This window comes from Danio aesculapii, chromosome 7, assembly GCF_903798145.1.
Source record: "Danio aesculapii chromosome 7, fDanAes4.1, whole genome shotgun sequence".
NCBI classification, from domain to species: domain Eukaryota; kingdom Metazoa; phylum Chordata; class Actinopteri; order Cypriniformes; family Danionidae; genus Danio; species Danio aesculapii.
This window is the reverse complement of record NC_079441.1, coordinates 12,132,773-12,156,670: the sequence shown is the minus strand read 5'-3', so window position 1 is coordinate 12,156,670 and position 23,898 is coordinate 12,132,773. Positions and strand designations below refer to the sequence as shown.

Here is a 23,898-nt window from a genome sequence, read left to right as displayed (position 1 = left end):
ACTGCCGCTCACTGGATATTTTCTCCTTTTTGATCATTCTCTGGGGCAACACGGTGGCGCAGTAGGTAGTGCTGTCACCTCACAGCAAGAAGGTCGCTGGTTCAAGCCTCGGCTGGGTCAGTTGGCATTTCTGTGTGGAGTTTGCATGGGTTATCTCTGGGTGCTCTGGTTTCCCCCACAAGTCCAAAGACATGCGGTACAAGTGAATGTGTATGGATGTTTCCCAGAGATGGGTTGCAGCTGGAAGGGCATCCGCTGGGTGGAACATATGCTGGATCGGTTGGCGGTTCATTCCGCTGTGGCGACCCCAGATTAATAAAGGGACTAAGCCGAAAAGAAAATGAATGAATGATCATTCTCTGTAAACCCTAAAGACTGTTGTGTGTTAAAATGCCAGTAGATCAGCAGTTTCTGAAATACTCAGATGAGCCCGACTGGCACCAACAACCATGCCACATTCAAAGTCACTTAAATCACCTTTCTTCCACATTCTGATGCTCGGTTTGAGATGCAGCAGATCGTATTGACCATGTCTACATGCCTAACTGTATTGAGTTGCTGCTATGTGATTGACTGACAAGAAATTTGCATTTATGAGCAGTTGGACAGGTGTACCTAATAAATTTGCCGGCGAGTGTATATAAACATAAGCATATTGACACCTAGTGATTTATTAATTTGTATAATTTATTATTAACCTTAAATATCTTATTTTCAATGTATTAAAGTGCCATAAAGATTGCCAGAAAGTTTAACTTGGCCTCGTAAAATCAATCTGCTGCAGCTGATGCTATTGATGTGTGGTTAACATTTTTTAAAATCTTTTTTATTTTTATGTTGTTGTTGTTTTTAATGGCAACTATTAACTATGTTCTGTAAGTTATGGATAAAATATGGTAATTTTAATGGTTTAATAAAATGTATTTTAGTTTTGTAAATCAACAAGCGACCCCCGTCATTGTCCCGTATAAAAAGATTTTACTCTAAACATTCCAATGGTGGTGTAACAATTTCCCCCTAAAAATATTAAGCTGCCCAACTGTTTTCTGCGTCAATGATAATGAAAGGTTCTTGAACATTAAATCAGCATATCAGATTGACGCAGTACAGTAGATCCTTGCAGATCTACAACGGGATGTTGTAGGTATGGGGGAAAAAGGAAAGGGAAAAAAGGATGGCTTGACCCAACAGTGCACCATAAAAATGTCTAGTGGGGAATGTACATACAGTATGTAAACAAGTGCTCAGCCCAACCCCTCAACACAAAAAAGTGAAGTGAAGCAAAGCAAAGCAAAGCACCAAAATATATATTAAATAAATAAATGAAAATAAACAACAAAAGCCTATATGTACAAACGAGTATCCAAAATATACCAAAGTTTGATTTTGCCAACCATGGGATGCTCACTGACTTGCTAAACTAGTAACTCCCTTCTTACAGGCCATGCTCTGCCCCCTCTACCCGGAGAGCCAATAAAGGGTTAGTTAATCCAAAAATGTTCATTCTGTTATTAATTATTCACCCTCATGTCAATGCAACACCCTGAAAGCTTCGTTCATCTTCAGAATTCAAGTTATTTTAGATGAAATCCTGGAGCTCTCTAATCTGCCATAGACAGCCATGGTGCCAAGATGTTCAAAGGAACCAAAAACTGTCATTCAATGTGAGTTCAGTGGTTCAACTGTAATCGTACAAAGCTCCAAAAACATTTTGTGTGCAAAAAATACTGTAAAAGACACTTTGTTAACCAATGTTTTCTCTTCCTCGTCAGGTCATCAGGGTGCATGTTTCCCCATTTTAAATGCACACCAAAACCTGTCTGACGTGGCTTAAAATAGGACATAACCTAACAACGTGGCTTTTAATGTTTTTTTTTTGCTTACAAAAGTATTCTTGGAGCTTCATATGATCACAGGGCTCTCGCATTTCCTCCAAAATAAATTTATTTGAGCACTGAGGACATTCTGTCATTGTGACACAGCATGGTTTGAAGGTTAAAGCACTGCTCCTCCTCTACAACACTATTTCTACGTGCTGTTTCACACACCTGCTCAGTACAGGCCGGTCATTGTTTAAAATAAACCCATGGTAAACAATCATTACTATGCATTATACATCTATTGATAACTTAAAGGTCAATTATAATACCTAGAAAATTCTAAAGTATACTAGTGTTCTAATGTGTGTTCATATGTTTACCTCTTGAAAGGGAACTGCCCCAGTGACAGAATTTATGAGAGTGTACATTGCTAAATCTACTCATTTGCTAATTTTCACACAAACTGTGGACATAAAGGCTCTTGCATTGCAAGCGGTGCTTTGTGATTCGTTTTTGGACTGCTTAGACATAACGGTGCTTTCTGCACTTTCAACACAAATATATTGTGTGGAACCCAGCATTTTTACAGTGTAATTCACAAAAATGCATTGCATGATGCCTTATTGATTTATGTAAGAAATATTTAGAAATATGAAATAAAAATCACGTTCCATTAAGACACTTTGTAAATGTCCTACAGTAAATATATCAAAACTCAAATTTGATTAATACGCATTACTAAGAACTTTGATTTAAATGTGATATTCTCAAAATACAATCACACCGAATGCGCTTTTTGCATTGAGAGGCGGCTTTTTTTGAATGATTTACTAACGGCAGCGAACATTGTTCGCGCTGCTTATGCGCCCTGCGTGCCTCGCGTTTTAACTGCCTGCTGTACCTTGTGTTTTTGCCCTTGCCCACCCGCAGTTGAAAAATAGTCAACTCTGAGCGGAAAAAGCCTGTTAAGTCTCTTTCATTCTCCAATCAAATGAAAGCAGAGGCGGGGTTTCCATTGAGGCTGTGTTGTCAAGACACCTATGATGACTCCTGAAGATGGAGGAGAGGCGTGTGGTTGCTGTTTTGAGTTATCCGGTGCTGTATGGCTCTCAAATCTTGAATATCACAATATTAATTAATTTAAAAATTATACTAATATCAACAGCAACACATACGCACATTACGCAGCTGATTCAGTCATTGTCTGATATAAAAAGCACACTGCGCTTCTTTCTTTCTTCTCAACAAAAAGGCAATGAGGTGGGTCTCGTGTTTTGGAACGTAAAAGCTCGTTCGCTGTGATCGGCACCTAACACTTCTTCTAAACGAGAAAAGCTCCTTTACTCGTATAATGGTTTAGATTATATAGGGCTATGCGATTAATCGAAATCAAATCACAATCGCGATTTAAAACGTTTCGATTAGCTAATCACAAGAGGCTGCAATATGAAATATATATTATTTAATTTCCCCCACCTAGAGCAAAAGCCGTCTGTGTGTGACAGTCTTACTAGCCAATCGAGTGAGCACACTTTCGTTCTGCCCAATCAGAATTGCGCAACCGAACTATGCAGAATGCCCACATAAAAAAATAAGTAAATAAAAAAAACTCAAACAAAGATGAAAGCGATAATAAATTTTTATTATAAGCTACACTATCTCACTAATTTGACTTCAACATGTTTACAGAAAGGTAAGGCCATTTTATTTGTGCTTACTGTTTGCTGTAGAGAAAAATAAGTGTTTATCTTTTAATAAGTGAATATCTTTTCAGTTCCTTTTTTAACTAACACTCACTGCATTTTAGCCATACGAAGCTACAATACAGAATATTGAGCTGAAGCTTGACTACAAAATTAAATCAAATTAAAATCTCAATATGTGTATATAAAATTAAAAAAAATTAATAAATAAAAAAAATTGCAATTAGACATTTTCTCCAAATCGCACAGCCCTAAGATCATAGGTCTCAAACTTGATTCCTAGATGGCCGCAGCTCTGCATAGTTTTGCTCCAACCTTAATCAAACACAGCTGATGCAATTAATCAAGGTCACTTGATCACTACTAGAGACTATTAAGCAGGTGTGAGTTGGAGCTGGTTAAAGCTAAACTATGCAGAGCTGCGGCCATGCAGGAATTGAGGTTGAGACCATTGGTTTAGACGGACAAAAACATGGCCCTGTTAACTCCAATTAATTTATGATTCTGAACTAGTATGCCCAGTTAACAGCGTGTAAAATACTGTAAAAACAGCTAGCTAAAAGTGTTATTCACCACAGATATCTCAAAAACACTGAGAGAATTTGCCACAGGCTCTTCCACCCAATGCTTTAAAACCTGTTGCGTGCATGAGCTGCTAATAATGCCTGAACCCCCCCAAAGGCTGATCATTCTGTCAAGATGATCAAGCCCATGCAATATCTTAACAAAACCGGCAGCTTTTGCATGAAACAACTGGGCTTATTTTATGCATATTATGGTAAGTCACATGAGCGCAAACCCTGCGGGCTGCAGGCATTTCAGACGGTATTTGGTGTGATGCGTCACTGCGTCAAAAGACACTCAACGTGTCACCACCGGCATGCTGTTCAACACATTAGGTCCATCAATGTCATGATCTCAGAACACTGGTGACGTCTGTACCGCTCCATAAATTCAAGTTCAGGGTCAAGCTCTTTGCAGAGCAGTTTTAAACACAAAAAACGAGGGAAACTGCAAAAATATATGTATTTCTTACTGTGTTTAGTGTTGTTGTAAAACACCAGTGGATCAATGCACTGCCAAATAAGATTTTGTACTGAGTAGCAGACTAGTTGTGCAATTTTACAATATTATCACACTGCAAAAAAAAATTTTCTTAGAATTTTTGTCCAAATACACTCACAGGCCACTTTATTAGGTACACCTTACTAGTACTGGGTTGGACCCCTTTTTGCCTTCAGAACTGCTTTAACGCTTCATGGCATAGATTCAACAAGGTACTGGAAATATTCCTCAGAGATATTGGTCCATATTGACACGATAGCATTATGCGGTTGCTGCAGATTCGTCGGCTACACATCCATGATGCGAATCTCCCGTTCCATCACATCCCAAAGGTGCTCAATTGGATTGAGCTCTGGTGAATGTGGAGGCCATTTGAGTATAGAACTCATTGTCATGTCCAAGAAACCAGTCTGAGATGATTCAGGCTTTACCACATGGTGCATTATCTTGCTGGAAGTAGCCATCAGAAGATGGGTACACTGTGGTCATAAAGGGATGGACATGGTCAGCAACAATACTCAGGTAGGCTGTGGCGTTGACACGATGCTCAATTGGTACTAATGGGCCCAAAGTGTGCCAAGAAAATATCCCCCACACTATTATACTACCACCACCAGCCTGAACCACTGATACAAGGCTGGATGGATCCATGCTTTTCATGTTCAAATTCTGACCCTACCATCTGAATGCCCAGCAGAAATTGAGACTCATCAGACCAGGCAACATTTTTCCTATCGTCTATTGTCCAATTTTGGTGAGCCTGTGTGAATTGTAGCCTGTTTCCTGTTCTTAGCTGACAGGAGTGGCACCCGGTGTGGTCTTCTGCTGCTGTAGCCCATCCACCTCACGATTGGACGTATTGTGCGTTCAGAGATGCTCTTCTGCATACCTGCATGTTGCCTTTCTATCAGCTCGAACCAGTCTGGCCATTCTCCTCTGATATCAACAATGCATTTGCGCCCACAGAACTGCCGCTCACTGGATATTTTATCTTTTTTTTCAGACTATTCTCTGTGAAAATCTGAAATACTCAGACCGGCCTGTCTGGCACCAACAATCATGCCACATTCAAAGTCACTTAAATCACCTTTCTTCCCCATTCTGATGCTCGAGTTAAACTGCAGCAGATCGTCTTGGCTATGTGTACATGCCTAAATGCATTGAGTTGCTGCCATGTGATTGGCTGATTAGAAATTTGCATTAACAAGCAGTTGGACAGCTGTACCTAACAAAGTGGCCAGTGTGTTCTTAACCTAAAAAGCATTCTCCAGACAAGCAAAAAAATATTGTTTTGTTTTCAGAAAAAAAGTCATAATAATCATGAAACAATCGACCAGTGTGGTAGGTAATGTAATCTTATTCCAAACCAAAAACAAAATTATTTTACATACCCCATTGGCAGATTATTGCGTTTGTTTTAAGGGAAACCCCACTTAATCTTAATTTATTATTTCTGAAAACAAAACAATATTTTTTGCTGGTCTAGAAAATGTTACACTTTAGAATAAGGGTCCATAATGTATTTACTAACATTAACCAAGTATAAATGATCTTGTAAAGCATTTATTGTATTAATTATAATTCAACATGAACTATTGCATTATTAAAATACAAAGTTGTGTTAATGCACCATGAGTTAATATGAACTAACGTTATTTATAATTTAGAGATTAACAATAATGAAAATGTATTACTAATAGTTTGCTCATGTTAGTAAATACATGAACTAATAGACCGTGTTACCAACGCTTCTTCATTTAAGAATTTGTTGATATTTGAACTAGAAACATGACAAAAATAGAAAAGCATTTTTTCTGCAGTGTGATATTAATATAGTAAAACTGCAAATCTACTCCATAGACCAATCCACGAGTCTTTAACAATCACAGTACTCGATCTTCATTCCTCTCTTCAGCTCAAGCATCGACTTTTCTCTGTAGAGAATCTCTGATATAGATCACAATGCATTTATTCTGACCATCTTGTGTGTGGAAATAATTTCATTTAACATGCTGGAACATTTTTATTCATGCACCAGTGCACCGCTGTCTCCAAATGTGCCACAGACAGCAAATATAGAGGTATGATACACTATATTTGCAGAAAGTCCAGAAAACATTATTGCTTTGTACCCCATATACATTTCTGCAGATCACAACGTACGTCCCAGGAGGTACTTTTTTTTGCAGCTTTTGTTTTTGCAAATCCACCAGAGGCTGCTGTGTACGCTTTTTCAGATCTCAAATTTCTCTCGCAAGTGCCATTTGCGCTTGCTGTTCTCGTTTAAATCTACCAGAGACCACTGTCGACTGACTGACCGATCTCCCCACCCACCCCCCTTCGCTAAACTTGACCAATAGTGTTTTAAAAGCACAGATTGACCCAATCACCCCCTTCCCTGAACCCATTCGACATAATTTGAAAAAGAAATCCAGAAAAAGAAAAGCCCTCGCATGATTTTTTTTCCACGTTTTCAGGTCTCACCACGTTCTCACACTGTTATTTACATGTTTATTTAATTTTTTGCCTATTGTTTTTGTTTTACCTACTTTTTGAAACCGTTCTTTGCCAGACTCGAACCCAGTAGTCACGGTCAACTCCTCTCTGCATCTCGAGTTCGCCGATGTGAGCTTCTAGACAAACTGGTAACAGTGGAAAAGCCGTCCACATGGAGGTAATCGGTCGACTGGTATTGCGAAAACAAACAGAAGCAGTCTGCGGTGTCATACTACCTCGTAGCATTCATTTTAAAGACGAAATGCTGCCATACATAGGTCTGGCTACAAAATTTGCGATCTCCAGAAATGTATACGGGGGTACGGTTTCACAATGAGCCTGTGAAATGAGCCCAAAAAACCATGACTTAAACATTAAAACAAAATTAATGCAAGAACGTCATTGCAAATGCACAATCCAGTCAAACTTTACTCAGAACTAAACCTTTTACTAAAATGGTGTAAGGATGGAGTTCTTGACGTTCTTCGGAAAATTAATGGTTTTACATTCATTCATTTTCTTTTCGGCTTAATCTGGGGTCGCCACAGTGGAATGAACTGCCAACTTATCCAGCATTTGTTTTACACAGCGGATGCCCTTCCAGCTGCAACTCATCACAGGGAAACATCCATACACACCCATTCACACACAGACACTATGGACAATTCAGCCTACCCAATTCACCTATAGCACGTCTTAGGACTTGTGGGGGAAACCGGAGCACCCGAAGAAAACCGAACATGGGGAGAACATGCAAACTCAACACAAAAACACCAACTGACCCAGCCGAGGCTCGAACCAGCAATCTCTTGCTGTGAGGCGAACGTGCTACCCACTGTGTCACCGTGCAGCCCAAGGTTTTACATTTGGTTTTAAATTCAGTTAGTTACATCCAGACTTGATCTAGTATTTCTCAAATCTCCTAAAACATTTTGGGCCTCTGTATATTGCATTTTGCATTTTATTTTCATTTTGCAAGCTCATTTATAAGCTGTTGTTTTGGCAGATTGGCATTAGCGAAAGCTGATAAAGTTTTGAGCTCTGAAACTTACAGGATGCTTTTATAGTATAATAAGGTCGTATTCACAGTTCACAGTTCAAGGTGAAATTATTAATGATTTCTTTTAGTATATACAGTGGTCTCTCGTTAATCGTGGGAGTTACGTTCTAAAAATAACCCTCAATAGGCAAAATCCGAGAAGTAGTCAGCTTTACCTTTTACAATTATTATAGATGTTTTAAGGCAGTTAAACCTCTAATTTCACACTTCATAGACTTTCCAGGCATTAACATTTTTCCTGCTGATCCACAAAGCTAAAGCAGACTTCATTCTTACGATGGTCTTGCTGTGGACAGTTACAACCCTTTTTGCATCTTTGTTGAAACTTATTGCTGCTGTCCTTCTTATATCATTTTCCTCCTTCCTTACAATCTTATGTAAAAGTTTGTCCACTCCTGATCATTTTCATTACTGCAAGCGATAGCCTGTTGGCCTTTCAAAACAGCAAATTCATTTGGATATATTTTATAAAAACCGTTTGCGACCGTTTTGGTTGCATATGCGCCTGAAATTTTATCTATGCGACCTTAAAATAAATTTGGGAGCATTTGTGCGAGTGCATAAAATTTATGTCATGGACCAGTTTTCACAGCAAAATATTCACCACATGGGCGGAATTAGGAGGCATTCACGCATTAAGCATCTTTGCACCTAAAAACACCAAACGCAGCGCTCAGGAATGGTTTAAAACAGTTTAAATCAGCTGTCAATCACTCAGTTTTGATGACAGGGAGCTCCAACCGCGAAAATGTAAAGGTCTGGATACGAGAGAATGAAAACAACACTGACAGATTTAGTTTTAGAAACCACCTAAAGTTACAAATAATGGCACATCTGATTACCGATCATGTAATGAATGTTAATCCAGCATTTACACTTTTCGAAGAGTGGATAAAAGTCTTCCAGTGTTTAAAGTCCGCTATGAAAATGACAAAAGCATTCATCGTAAAGCCGGTGAGATTGAGTTTTCAAGTAACCGTGTTTGCCACTGAATCTACACATTTTAAGCACGAGATGTTCTAACGGTATTTAATCCTTCATTTAATCGTCACGATGCTGTCAGTCATGTGACTGACACCGCGTTCACCATCGCTAAAGAGCATGCATTCACAGAGATGAAACTAATATTGCAGCTCATGAAAAGACAGTTAATGCTATCAATATGACGTTTACAAATAATAAGTTATATGTCAATATCATCTGTGGAATATCAGACACCACCCGTGAGAACAGCACAGTTATTATTGTTAATTCAGTTCATCTAATTCACGTCAAGCAGTGCGTGCAGGGCCGGTGAGCGCATGCAGATTTTTATTTATTTGTAAGTTGTGATTAGAGTGTTAATATATAATAGAATCTGTTAGTATAAAATGTGTAGTAACACTGCCCTAAATTTTTGAAGTTAGGATCACTGGTGCTACCAAGAAAAAAGGTTAATTTCGAGTCCTGAAATGTGTGTGAATGGACAAACCAGCAGGCTGAGCACATTACAAAACATCTGAAATGTTGTTGTGGTCATTCTAAAACGCCTCAACTGTTTCAGTTTTATTGTTATTACATAATAAATTACCTCCAGAATCAAGAGCTTCAAACATCACCATGCCTTCACTGTGTGTCAGGATTGTCTTTTGAGACGCAAGTCATTTATTAAATAAAGAAAAGATTCACACAGCTTCTCCTACTGCAGCAAATTCCATTTTTACTGTTGATAATTGGCGCCAGTTAATCAGGAAGTGACCATTTTGTTCTCTTTGAATCGTTGGATGGAAATGCTGCTTTATTGCACGTCTTTTATGCGAAATTCCAGTTTTGGGCATAAAGTTAGTTCACATTTTCGGATGGAAACAGCTTATGCTAGGGAGTTTTCCTGGTGGTCAGTATGCAAATATCTTTTTAAATTACGAAAATTATCATTTGACATCACTTTTCTACATTGATGGATAAATGCATGGAAATGTATTATCTAGGGATGCTCCGATCAGGATTTTTGTAGCCGATATTGAGTATTGATTCCTTGTCATGGTAATTGGCCGATACAGAGTACCAATTCTGATTCTTCAACCTTTATATAACTTTGCCATTGCATAAGCACAATTACCCTTTAAGTATGAGATCTCGTCTTACCTAAGATAATAAATTAAGGATGTTGCATACATGTACAAGCAGCTTTACAAAAAGAAAATAGATAAAACAGATTTTAAAAATGGTAAGAAAATTGACTAACAGTGCAATTTGGAAACAATGCTCATGTGTTGTAGCCAGGGCCGGAGCTAGCTGAAATTGGAGGGGGTAGGGGGCGGGGGATCAACGAGTACCAATCGAGTCGTGAAAGGTTATTATTGGCCGATACCAATACCGATCTTCGGACAATCGATGGGAGCATCCCTAGTATTATCCATCCTCCCTTTTAAATTTGATCTAATCCATTTCCTGAAACACAACCCCTCTCCTACTTTCACTTCTAATTCTAATGGAGGGAGCGATTCGTTTGTGAGTGAATCTTCGTTATGAACGGCTCGTGTGAACTATCGATATCCCTGCATTTCAATGTGCATATCCACCTTTCTGATATAAATAGTATATACAATTTGTAATATTTAGTAATTTAGGGTAGACAGTATGCACACTGAGGAGCAGGCATTGTTATGTTATCAGGCACCCTTATAAGTTACTTTAAAAACTAGCCGCTACTTCACATAGCGGACAATAATACAAGTTTCTGGCACCGCAGCATCTTGTTGTCATATTTCATTTACATCGTTTGTAGATTTTATTCAACAAAACTAGCATAAGCCTAGAATTTAGTGCAAGTTGGTGCTACTTTATGGTCAGTGCAGTAAGTTACTGTATTATCATCAATAGCGTTACTTGATGAGCACAGAAGTTTGCAACATACAAAAACATAAAAAATTAAGTCCTACCAATGAAATGTTATGCCTTTATGCTTTGTTTTCTTGTTACTACACCTGTATGCAGCACAAAAATCCAGCATCTTCAGATTGGCTCTAGTCTTGACTTTTGAATGACTCTTGTCCTGGGAGCACTGTACATATGTGGCGGCAGTATTGATGCATGCTCAGGGTCCATATGCGATATCTGGTGCATATACAGTATCTATGGTTAGGTTAATTAGGCAAGTCATTGTCATTGGACAATAGTAGTTTTTTTTCTGTAGCCAATTGAAAACTAATAATATTGACTTTAAAGAGCCAATAATATGCATTAAAAAGGGTCATATTTTGTTTTGGGGGTCTCCAACAACAGGCTGATATGCATGCAAGGTCAAAAAACACTTTTGTTTTCTTATAATATGCATTTAGTTTTACCTAATCATCCCAACGACTTCAATATGATTCGTTCGGCGATTAATTGGTTCCTGAATGCATCCTTAGAGCGATGCTAATTTGCTCTGACTGGTCTGAAGACCCAGTCTGTTTTGATTGGTCGACAGCGATCAGCGCGAGACAGAGAGAAATGCCCTCCATGGCTTATCAACAATTTTGAAGTAGTCAGAGTGCAGAGTGTATGTGTGAGCATACCTACAGTACCAACACTTCCTTTTTTTCCGGGAGTCTTTGGTATTTCAGACCCATCTCCCGCCACCCTCCCGTTTTGTTATTTCTCCTGGAAAATTCCCGTAATTTCACCTCCACCACACCCCCTCGGTCCTCATTATTTTAGTAAGGCCTGTGAAACCACTGGGTCACCAACTTTGGTATAGGATCCAATTGTAGCGGCCGCCCAAAACATTCAATTTTCCCGGCCTTGCGCGCAACAAATGGGTGTATAGTTTTATATAGATCTTTTATAGTTTTTATAGTTCTTTTATAGTCAATAGTTTTTAACACGGTGCACTTTTAGATTTAAGACTTAGCTGGATATTTCACTTCACTTAGAGTTAGGTTACACACTGCATTTAGGGTCATTTTCAAAAACCCATAATAAGGGCTCTTTAAAAAAATGTAAAAAAAGTAGTTCAAACCTGCTAAATAAGACTTGAAATCTGGCAGGAAATACTGAGAATATTTTACAGTAGGGCTAATGATTCTGCCTTCAATCGTATGTCAAAAGATCAAGCAAATGTGAACTTCTCAGCTGATCGTGACCTCATCAACCAAATGTGCACTCAGATTTATCAGATATATCACGATGAAGCCTGCATAGAGCTTGGACTCAATGTGACCCAATAATAGCTATCATTTTTCTAAGCCAAGGTAATACTGGAATGGGAGAAATGAAAAAAGTGTCATATGATAGTCCTGCATGAGCCCAAAATATCATGCAATCAAGTTATGCAGAGGGTTTGTGCACAATGTGTCACCTGTCATATCATATGATTTGTATTGTTCGTCCTCGAGGCGGATGAGATACATATACCGATACACACCTTTTCACACCTGTGTCTCTCACAATTCTACAAATAGCTTTATGTAATTTATTTGAATGTTTTATAAAACTACAGCAGTGGAGGAAATACGTTCAGCATATGACAGATTTATGAGCTGCTCAACTAAAATAGCCAAATGAATTTTTGTTTCAGTAAATAACTCTGCCATGAGAAGATGATGACATACCGTACATGTCAAGGAGTTTTACTACATTTATTTGATTCTCTGCACAATTAAAAGAGAATTGCAATAGTATTATTAATATAGTATTATATCTGTGTTCAGTTTTATATGAATCCAATTTATTAAGAATAGTAGTAAATATCTGTGTTTGGCTTTTATATGAATCAAATTAATAATAATAATTTATATTTACAAGAATGTATATATACACTGTGCGCACAATTTTTAGGCAAGTGATTACTTTGACCATATCACCATTTTATTCATGATTTCCTACTCCAAGCTGTATAAAATTGAATGCTTATTGGTCTTAATGCATACCAGGTGATGTGTATTTATTTAACGAGGGAGGGTGTGGCCTAAGGAGATCAACACCCTATATCAAGGTGTGCATAATTATTAGGCAGTTTATTCTCCTCAAGAAAAATGGGCCGAAGAAGAGATTGAACTGACTCAGAGAAGTCAAAAATTGTAAAAGGTCTTTCACAGGGATGCAGCACTCTTGAAATATCTAAGATATTGGGGTGCGATCACACAACCATCAAATGTTTTGTAGCAAATATTCAACATGGTTGCGAGAAATGTGTTGAGAAGAAAAGACGCAAATTTACCTCCAAAGATTTGAGATGAATCAAGCATTAAGCTACCAGGAACCTATTATACTCCAGTGCTGCCATATTCCACAACGGCAACCTACAGAGTCAGGAATTATGAGGTGTTCAGTTCTCAGAGACATGGCCATGGTAAGAAATGCTGAAACCTGACCACCTCTGAACAAGACACATAAGTTGAAACTTCAAGAATGGGCCAGGAAATATCTGAAGACAGATTTTTCAATGGTTTTGTGGACTGAGATGAGAGTGACTCTTGAGGGACCAGATGGATGGACCCGTGGTTGGAATAGAAACAGACACAGCTCCACCTCGACTCAGATGCCAGCACGGTGGAGGTGGGGCACTGGTATGGGCAGATATTATTAAAGATGAGCTAGTTGGACCTTTTTGGGTTGAAAATGGACTCAGAATCTACTGCCAATTTTTGGAAGACACTTTGTTCAAGCAGTGGTACAGGAAAAAGTCTTTCAAGAACACTTTGATTTTTATGCAAGACAACACTCCATCACTAGTGTCAAAGTAATCCACTGCGTGGCTGGCCAGTAAAGGCTTTAAAAATGAAAAACTAATGACATGGCCCCCTTCTACACCAGACTTAAACCTATTGAGAAATTTTGGGCCCTTCTTAAGCAGGACATTTACAGTCAAGGTAAACAATACACCTCTCTAAACAGTGGCTGTCTGGAATGCTGTGGTTGCAGCTGCACAAAAAGATGAAACAGGCTTGTGACTGTTATCGAAAAGAAGGGTGGCTATATTGTCACTGAGTTGTTGTTTTTTTTTATTTTAGAAATGTTTATTTGTAAATTTTGAGTTAAAAATAAACAAAAGAGATGGGAACATTTTCCTGTACATGCAGATATTCTATTAAGAAAGCCACAAATTGACTTTTACTACTTAAATGTTCAGGTTTGAGGGTTTTGGATTGACCAAGAGCACTGTAGTTGTACAATAACAAAATTAATCCTCAAAAATACAACTTGTTAACTAGTTTTTTAATTGCATTTTAAGTGTACTAATATCTTGCTTGTAAACATATATACAGTTGAAGTCAGAATTATTAGCCCCCTGTTTATTTTTCCCCAGTTTCTGTTTAACGGAGAGATTTTTTCAACACATTTCTAAACATAATAGTTTTAATAACAAAGAATAATAATAAAAATAAATAATATTTTACTAGATATTTTTCAAGACATTTCTGTACAGCTCAAAGTGGCATTTAAAGGCTTAACTGTTAATTAGGTTAACTTGGCAGGTTAGGGAAATCAGGCAAGTTACTGTATAATGATGGTTTGTTCTGTAGACTATCGAAAAAAATAGCTTGAAGGGGCTAATAAAATTGACCTCAAAATGGTTTTAAATTTTTTTAAAACGGCTTTTATTCTAGCCAAAATAAAACAAATAAGTCTTTCCTAAAGAAAAAATATTCTCAGACATACTGTGAACATTTCCTTGCTCTGTTAAACATCATTTGGGAAATATTTAAAAAAGAAAAAAAAAAATTTAAAGAGGAGCTAATAATTCTGTCTTCAACTGTTTACTAGCAATATATTAGTATGCTTAAAGTGCAATTAAAACAACTATTAACTGGTTAATTATGCAAGTCAGAGTAAACAACAAATTAATCTAAATTTTATACTTGTGTATTATAATAATGATAATTTTATTGACAATATTCCGCTTGCAATGTAAAACATTTTTCATTTACAAATAGTACCATACTTATGCTCATTTTAATCCATGGTTATTATAGCCATGGTGTAAATAAATGTTATATTTGTAATATTAGTAATTATTAGGATCATAATCTCTCAAAGTTATCAAACTCAAGCATTATAATGTTTTACTTTTTTTTTTTTAATATGTTAATGGCTGTCCTTGTGAAACAGAGATTGAGAGATCACGCATATACTGTATCTGCTGCCACATTTCATCACTTAAAATGCATCTCTGCTGAATAAAAGCAGTTACTATCATTAATAATGAATCAGATTTATTCACAGTACTTTCATACATTAACAGGTGTATGTACAGACTTAGCTTCATGTGATCACATGTGCAAAACAATAATAATTTATACTTGATTTAAACATCACTAATAAAACCTCGTAGGAAACAACCTGAACACTGAACATGTTTTTAAAATGATGAAATTATTCATTATAATCTCTTTTCCGTCAGAAGGCACTGATGCTGCACATTTACTGCAGATTTGAGTGGTGTACAAATAATAATAATAATAATAAAATATCCTTTGATTTAGCTTCATTATAACACACACTGCCTTTACTGTACATGTGAGCCTGAGTGTGTGTGTGTGTGTGTTACTGACATAAAGCACTGAGATCTGCCTTTAGTTTGAGAAATGAGGGTCTTTTTCTCGGGTCGTACTGCCAGCACTGACACATGAGGGTGTAGATTTCATCCGGACAGTTATTTGGGGCCGGCATCCGATATCCTAAACACAGAAACAACATTTCAGTTATATTGGAAAATGTATTAAATATGAGCAAAAGCTGCTATTAAAAAACGTCTTCATCGTGTTAACCTTTTGATCTTTAGCTTAAAGTATTAACAGCTAACTCTGCTCTCACTGTAAACAAATGATTACAATCACAGCACTGTTGTATTCGCGTAAACCAGAATCCACATCAACCAGAAGTTGCTGCAGACCTTTATTTCAGTATGATGATGCACTGAAACTAAATATCCGCTTGTTGCGTCGTGACGTATCGATGACGTATGGATACTGTTTCTGGGTCCAAGCCCCTACTCATTTGATTTGAGAAAATATTTGTTTATGAGCACTTTTTAGTCAAATAACACATTAAAGGAACTAAGTCAAATAATTTTTATATAAAAGCATGGTGTACACAACAGTCTCTGGACTTGCTGCATCACAGACACCAACATTTTAACAATCTATAATAAATTAATCACTTTCTGGCCATCTGAATATTAGCCATGGATACATATATATATATATATATATATATATATATATATATATATATATATATATATATATATATATATATATATATATATATATATATATATATATATATATAATGTATCCATGCCTAATATTCAGATATATATATATTTTTTTTTCCAAGCAGACTGTTATGAATCAGGCTAAAAGAGGATGAGTGTCTGTCTGTCGGTTTGGATGATTATTCGAGAGACTAAAAATCTCTACGAATCACAGACGGAGAACAGTAGAAGCTAACTGAGGCCTTGAGAAAGTCTCCAAAAAAGGTCTAGGAAAAAAAAGCCTCTAGCGGAGTCGCTAGACCCAATTTACTGGGTCACGTGCCCCAGTAAAAACTCTCCAGTGCCCCAATAAATGCATTGAGATATGATTTACTTCATATGCAAAGTGTATTTATTAAGAGTGGTAATTCCGAAATAAAGAAGTTATTCTATATATGCAACCGAACCAACACTGGTGAAAGCAATGTAGTGTAATCAAAAAGCAAAGTGACACTTCTCCGCATGTGCGCAGAGAACCCGCGCTGCTCTTCTGCCGGTGCGAGTCCCGGTAGTTAACATGTGCGCCAAAAAAGCAGGCTACTTGCTGCTCACGCACCACTTATGCGTTGTAAAACCGGAGTAACAGCCTTTTTTTTTGTTTTGCAAGTCGATAAAACTAGTTTAAACAATATGATGGTGATCTTACTTAAAGCATGCCTCCTGATAGATTTGTTTGTATGAAGCAAAAAGGAGGGATGAGTAGTCAGGGAGGCAAGACTAAATAAACGTGAATTCTCTGCCATGTGTCAAGTCCAAGACAACAGACAATTCTATAAAACGTTTTTTTTTTTTTTTTTTAATGAATTGTCTATAGAATTTCATTCAAATAAAAATATTTATGCAAAAAAAATTGTTAAATGATCTTAGCATCACTCCAGTTGTGTCTTAACATTGTTTTCCAGTTACATTTAAGATTATTTAGAATAATAATTGTATAAAAACAAGAATACTTTTATTATATATATATATATATATATATATATATATATATATATATATATATATATATATATATATATATATTTATTTATATATATATATATAGGCCTTGAAAAAGTCTCCAAAAAAAGGTCTAGGAAAAAAAAAAGCCTCTACCAGTGGCGTCGCTAGACCCAATTTACTGGGGCACGTGCCCCAGTAAAAATCTCCAGTGCCCCAGTAAATGCATTGAGATATGATTTACTTCATATGCAAAGTGTATTTATTAAGATTGGTAATTCAATTAAATATATATATTGGGAAGGGGGTACGTGCCCCAGTAGAGCTTTATGTCTAGCAACGCCCCTGGCCTCTACTCTCATCCAAAAACAAAGCCAAGCATCTCCAGATTTTTTGGCTCATATTCTAAGCAAAAGGATCGAAGGGTTAATCAACAAAAGCATTTCTTCCAGTCTTTTTTGCTGATGTTTGTCCTGTGTCAGCGTGTTTTACCTCTCTCCACCTCGTCTCTGGTCTGCTGGTTGGTCATGACATTTGGGATGGTGTATGGCGTGACTCCTCTGGAAAATGTCTCCCAAAGCAGCACTCCAAAACTCCAAACGTCACTTTCTGTGGTGTACCGCCCTGGTGAACCAGCAGAGAGCAGTGCTGACACTTCAAAACCTCATTCACCAGCAGGCAATCATAATGCAGATCTCTTAGCTCTGTTTGACCTCTTTCTTCTCATATTAATCTATATGTATGGTGTCTCAATATAACAACATATCTGTTTGAACTGTTGATACAGTATTGGCAGTGGTTGTCTAGTACAGGGTTTCATGCATACCATAATTGAGGGCCTCTGGAGCCATCCATTTATTATTCTAATTCTAATATTTTTAAAGAGATTCATAAATTAACATATTTTTTATTTACATGCACACAGACACATTTTTTACAGTAAATATATTATATTTCATTAAATGTAATAATTACAATAATAATAATACTATATTATGAATAAAATACAATTAAAATCATCCATAACACTTTAAATAAACCTAAAATTCAACATAATTCTGCAACAATTTAACAGCAGCCTGCTTAAAATATTTCTGATTAAAATGCTGCGACATAAAGACATACTATTAGTACAGTAAGTTGTAATGTAAAATAATTATTCAGCATATAATTAATTTTATTTTTTATTTTAAAGTACAAAACACGTTAACATTTAAACTGAATGTGCCACAATCAAAACATTTTTTTCCTCTGATTTCTTGGCTCAAGCCGATTCAAACGCACCATCATGAGTTTTCGTAAAACATCTTTGAACGAAGTCATCCTAGGCTGTTTTTAAGATTTTCATCAACATTGAATCACATGTACATCTACAGACCATGCTGACCAAAAGTTATTGAATTCAAGTTGATTGGACTGATAAATCTATAACTTCTCAACCCTTGGTCCAAATTTCAAGTCGAATGATGTCTGAATTATGTTTTTTCGCAGGTCAGCCATTTTGTACCTCGGCACTAGTTTTTAACGGATACATTGGCGAATTGTTATGAAAGTGGTAAATGTCTTCGAATCTGTGCTCTAAATGTGCTCAAAAAGTTTTATCGCAGCACCACCTTTTGGTCAAACGTTATTACAATATTTTTAAAAATGCTAAGAACTTTTGACTAATTTTGCCTATTGTAATGAAACTTGTCTTCATACATTCCTTGGGTTGTCCTGAAAATATCTATACCAATTATGCCTTAATGAACTAAACTTCCTGTCCGCCATCTAGCCTTAAGTCAAAAACCTACTTTTTCGAACTCCTCGTACATTGTTTGGCTGATTTGCACCAAATTTAACTCAGATCATCTTCAGACCATGCTGACAAAAAGTCATGGAATTTGTGTCCATAGGTGTAACGGTTTTTGTTTACTGCACTGATAAATGTGATGGCATGGTGCCAAACTACATCTGAGACTGTATCTCTGCGATAGTTTAGGTCCAAAATTTAGGTCTGTCATTGTGGCCTTCCACTGTTATAAGACATTCATTAGCATTCATTAATGAAACTTACAAATTTGGTAATAACGTTTGACTGCATATGCTTATTTTGATTAAATTGGTCTCAAATTATTCCTTGGGTCACGCCGACATCACAGATACCAATTATGCAATAACTGCAGGAATAAAAAATTCCTGTCCGCCATTTTGATTTTGTTTAAATCATTCTTTTTTTTAACTCCTCCTAGACCGTTGATCCAATCTTCACCAAATTTTACTCGGATCATCTTCAGACCATGTAGACCAAAAGTTATGGCATTCATGTCGATAGATAAAACTGTTGTCATTTAGCATAAGCGCAAACTTGATGTAATGCTGCCAGATGACATTACGGGCCGAATTCAAATCAAACCTAATGTGTGATCTAGACCTGACATCGACCAAACTACGTCAGTTTGAGCTACCTTCTGGGTAAAACTGACAAACAATTCAATTCTATCAATAGAAACTATACAAAATGTTTCTAATGACTTTTCAATAGTTTTGTCTATTGTCATGAGACTGGTCTTGCAGATTCCTTGTATCATTGATATGTGAACATTGATATAATTTATTCCGTAATTAACACGACTTCCTGACCACCATCTTGAATTAGTTTGAAAATCTGTTGTTTTGAACTCTTCATACATTGTTAGCCCAATTTCCACCAAATTTGGCTCAGAACATGCGGTCAAAAAGAATTTTCCAGTTGCTCCTGTTGCCATGCTTGTTTATGATGTGGCCGCTGGGCTGCTTGCAGCTATATTTATTATTAGCATTATAATTAATAATTAGAAAAATACAAGTAAAAAGCATATTACCAATTGATTATATGTTTATTTAATTTTATTATATTATTTATACTGATGGGACCATTCGACCCCAACCATGAACGTGTGAATGTTCTAATTCCCACTGTTGCTAAACCCCTGGTTTAGTTTTACCATAGTTGAGGGCCTCTGGTGCTGTCCACTTGACTGGGATCTGTTTCATTCCTCCAGTAGCAGAATAAACCCCATCCTGCTCTTCACGGGACATCCCGAAATCACTGATCTTCACCACGCTCTCCTCTCCGACAAGACAGTTACGGGCCGCAACATCTCTGGACACAGACACACATGCACAAGACAGTTTGAGAGATTCACAAAAAGAGCTGCCATCATGACTTACCCTCCCAAAAGTAGACTGTTAGCAGGGATTTTGACTGAAACAGTTATTGACTTATTTTCTAGTCTGTAATATAACTTCATTTTAACATACATTTATGTTTGTTACATCATGAAAGTATTCATAGCGCTGCACTTTTTCCACATTTTTTTATGTTACAGCCTTATTCTAAAATGGATTAAATTCATTTATTTCCTTAAAATTCTACAATGTGGAAAAAGATTTTTTGAATTTTTTGCAAATTTATTAAAATAAAAACCCTGAAATTTATTTTTGATGTCTTGGTCACACTATTTGGAGGGCCGGAACAAATTGCCGCCAATTGAATAGCCCTGCGGTAGACTAATTACCGCAAACAAGCACAGAGCACCCAAACACTGCAGTGCTTTTTAATTTCATTTATAAAAAACCTTGTATCAGAGCTACAGCAGGGGTTGGTCAGTGGTGGATCTTGGGAGAGGACGGTTGATGGTTGTTTAGCAACATCAGGTACATGTGAGTGCAAGCCCAGAAGCACATTGAAATTGGTGAATGAATCTAAGCACATTGTGCTTTTTCCACACACTTTTAGACACGATATGTGAATGGCCCATAAGATGACAGGCCAAGCTGCCACCCCTCATTCTGCTCTTGCCACCATTTTGCCACCCAAATCACAAAACCCTGAACTAGAGCAAATTAAAATGAAACAGCTTGCAGAGGCTCAATAAAAACTGAAGTGTTTGAGGGAAACAGTCATGATCAAATGGAGAAGTGAGCTTTCATTTCCTTACGATCCACCAAAATCTTTCCATCAAACCGCTGGTAAAGAGAGAAATAGCTGGAGTCTTCTTACTGGATTCAATAAAAGGCCGTTGTGAGCTATTTATGAGGTCTGCTAGTGCTTTATGGATCCGCTAAAGTGTCTGAGTGTTAATATATCACCATATTTCACTCTCACCGGTGAATGCACTTCTTGTTTTCCAGATATGCCAAGCCTGACGCCACGTTCTCCGCCATCCTGATCAACATGTTGGACTTCAGGTTGTGGCCTTCTGTGCGCAGAAACGTCAGAAAGTCTCCTCCTGCCAGGAGAAAATGCCATTAAAACATTTGCTTCTAAAAGAATATTTAAATTCTATTCAATTCAACAGTTAAAATTGTTTATTCTTTAGAAAATTATACAACATGCTTAATAATTAAAAAAAAAATTATTTAATAAGTATTATTTAAAACAATATAATTATATCATTCAATAAAAGGCAAAAAGCTTTGTGACAAAAGTTGTTCCTAAATAAGCTTTTTTTTTTTCATATTAAATAAAAGATTCAAATAAAACTTTCATAAATATTACATAGTTATTTTATTTCATTTCATAATTGATCTTTAATTTATCAATACCATTACTATATTAAATCATTATAATAAACAAAAACATGAAAGAAAATTAAAACACTATTTTACTATTTTTTTCCACAAAAAGCATTATTTTATGAGTTTATTCTAGTTAAAATATTTTATATTTGTAATTTCTTATTTTATTTAATATAATTTATAAACAGGCAAGCTTATAAAAAGCTACTCTTGTAACAAAAAAAGAACCTTATAATACTTAAATTACTTTAAGAATACTTAAATTATATAAAAAAGTAATAATTTAAAAATACAATTAGTTAATAAACAAAGAAAGCAATAGTGATTCCAACAAAAACAGTTCCTTAAAGATTACTGTCTATATTAAATAGAATTGCATATAAAGCATAGTGCATAATATTAATACATTTTTGTCATTTTTAAATGTAATTAAGATATGAACAAAATTGTCTTTGTAACAAAAAAAAGAATTCCTTTAAGAACTTCTCAGTAAAGTCAAAATAAAAATCATATTTTATGATTTCACCATAGTTAATAATTAAATACATTATGAAAAACTGATTAAATTAAAAATATTTTTAAAACATGTTATAATTACATATATTAAGTATGTGTATTAATAATGATGTTGTATAATAAGTGTGTGTGTGTATGTATATATATATATATATATATATATATATATATATATATATATATATATATATATAGTTGAAGTCAGAATTATTAGCCCCCCTTTGATTTTTTTTTTTTCCTTTTTTAAATATTTCCCAAATGATGTTTAACAGAGCAAGGAAATTTTCACAGTATGTCTTGATAATATTTTTTCTTCTGAAGAAAGTCTTATTTGTTTTATTTCGGCTAGAATAAAAGCAGTTTTTAGTTTTTTAAAAACCATTTTAAGGTCAAAATTATTTGCCCCTATTTTTTTTGTCCGACTGTCTACAGAACAAACCATCGTTATAGAATAACTTGCCTAATTACCCTAACCTGCCTAATTAACCTAATTAACTTAGTTAAGCCTTTAAATGTCACTTGTATTAAAGTATATTGAAAAATATCTAGTAAAATATTAGTTACTGTCATCATGGCAAAGATAAAATAAATCAGTTAATAGAAATGAATTATTAAAACTATTATGTTTAGAAATGTGTTGAAAAATCTTTCCATTAAACAGAAACTGGGGAAAAATAAACAGGGGGGCTAATAATTCTGACTTCAACTATATATATATATAATTATTAACAATAATAAAAACTAAATGTAATATTGTTTATTTCTTGCCAGATCAACAATTTATGACTATTTCATGGCAAGATTATTATAGATTAAAAATGTAGCGTAGGGCTAAGGGGAACGGGTAGATAGCCGTTCGAACTGAGATTTTTCAGGACCACACTCAAAACCAAGGTGTTAAGAAAATTTGCCAGAATACACCAGCCACAGCGGCAGGATAGTTACACCCGGAGGTCAGGAGATCCACAAATTTGTATTTTTTGCCATTATTACGAATTTTAACAACAAACAAGCTCATGTTTTAATATATTCATAACCGCGGTCGTGTTTTACTGTCATGCTTTAAAAAAACCTGCTAAAATAAAAACCGCTAAATTTCGCTATCTATAATCCATAATAATAACTCCTGTACAGCAGTCCCACAACATTCTGACACTCGATGACACTCGAATACATATTGCCACATTATATCATTATGATTATATAATACATGCCTTCAAAAAAACAAAGCAACTGGAATAACAGTATACAGCAGTCGTGATCGTCTGATCTCATGTGCAGCAAGAGATCGCGATGACATATGATGATGTGTGCAGGTGCTGTAGTGCTGTCCTATTTCTCAGGGGTAAATTTTGAAGCCCTTCCCCTTCACACTCAGTTTTAAGGGCCAAGGGGAAGGGAAAGGGGTACAAAAATTGGGAATTGGGATTGGGCCTTGATCTCCTATTAAAGCAATGTTACTGTAAACCATGGTAATTAAACCATATTAACAAAAATAACTGCAAGCAAAAGAAAGCAGGTGAAAAACTTTCTGTG

General features: G+C 36.0%; 1 protein-coding gene across 4 annotated transcripts in view; it reads right to left on the bottom strand.

Moving 5' to 3' along the window:
• Positions 1-15,305: 15,305 nt before the first annotated feature.
• The window catches only part of fes (FES proto-oncogene, tyrosine kinase), a 58,045-nt gene continuing 49,452 nt past the window's right edge, over positions 15,306-23,898 (bottom strand). For all 4 annotated transcript variants that reach the window (XM_056461052.1, XM_056461053.1, XM_056461051.1 and 1 more), the window contains 4 exons: positions 21,434-21,557; positions 20,271-20,428; positions 17,797-17,928; positions 15,306-15,787 (listed from right to left, as the gene is read on the bottom strand). In XM_056461052.1, the coding sequence (XP_056317027.1) occupies positions 15,654-15,787; positions 17,797-17,928; positions 20,271-20,428; positions 21,434-21,557 (548 nt within the window). In that variant the 3' untranslated portion in view covers positions 15,306-15,653. The remainder of the gene's footprint in view (positions 15,788-17,796; positions 17,929-20,270; positions 20,429-21,433; positions 21,558-23,898) is intronic.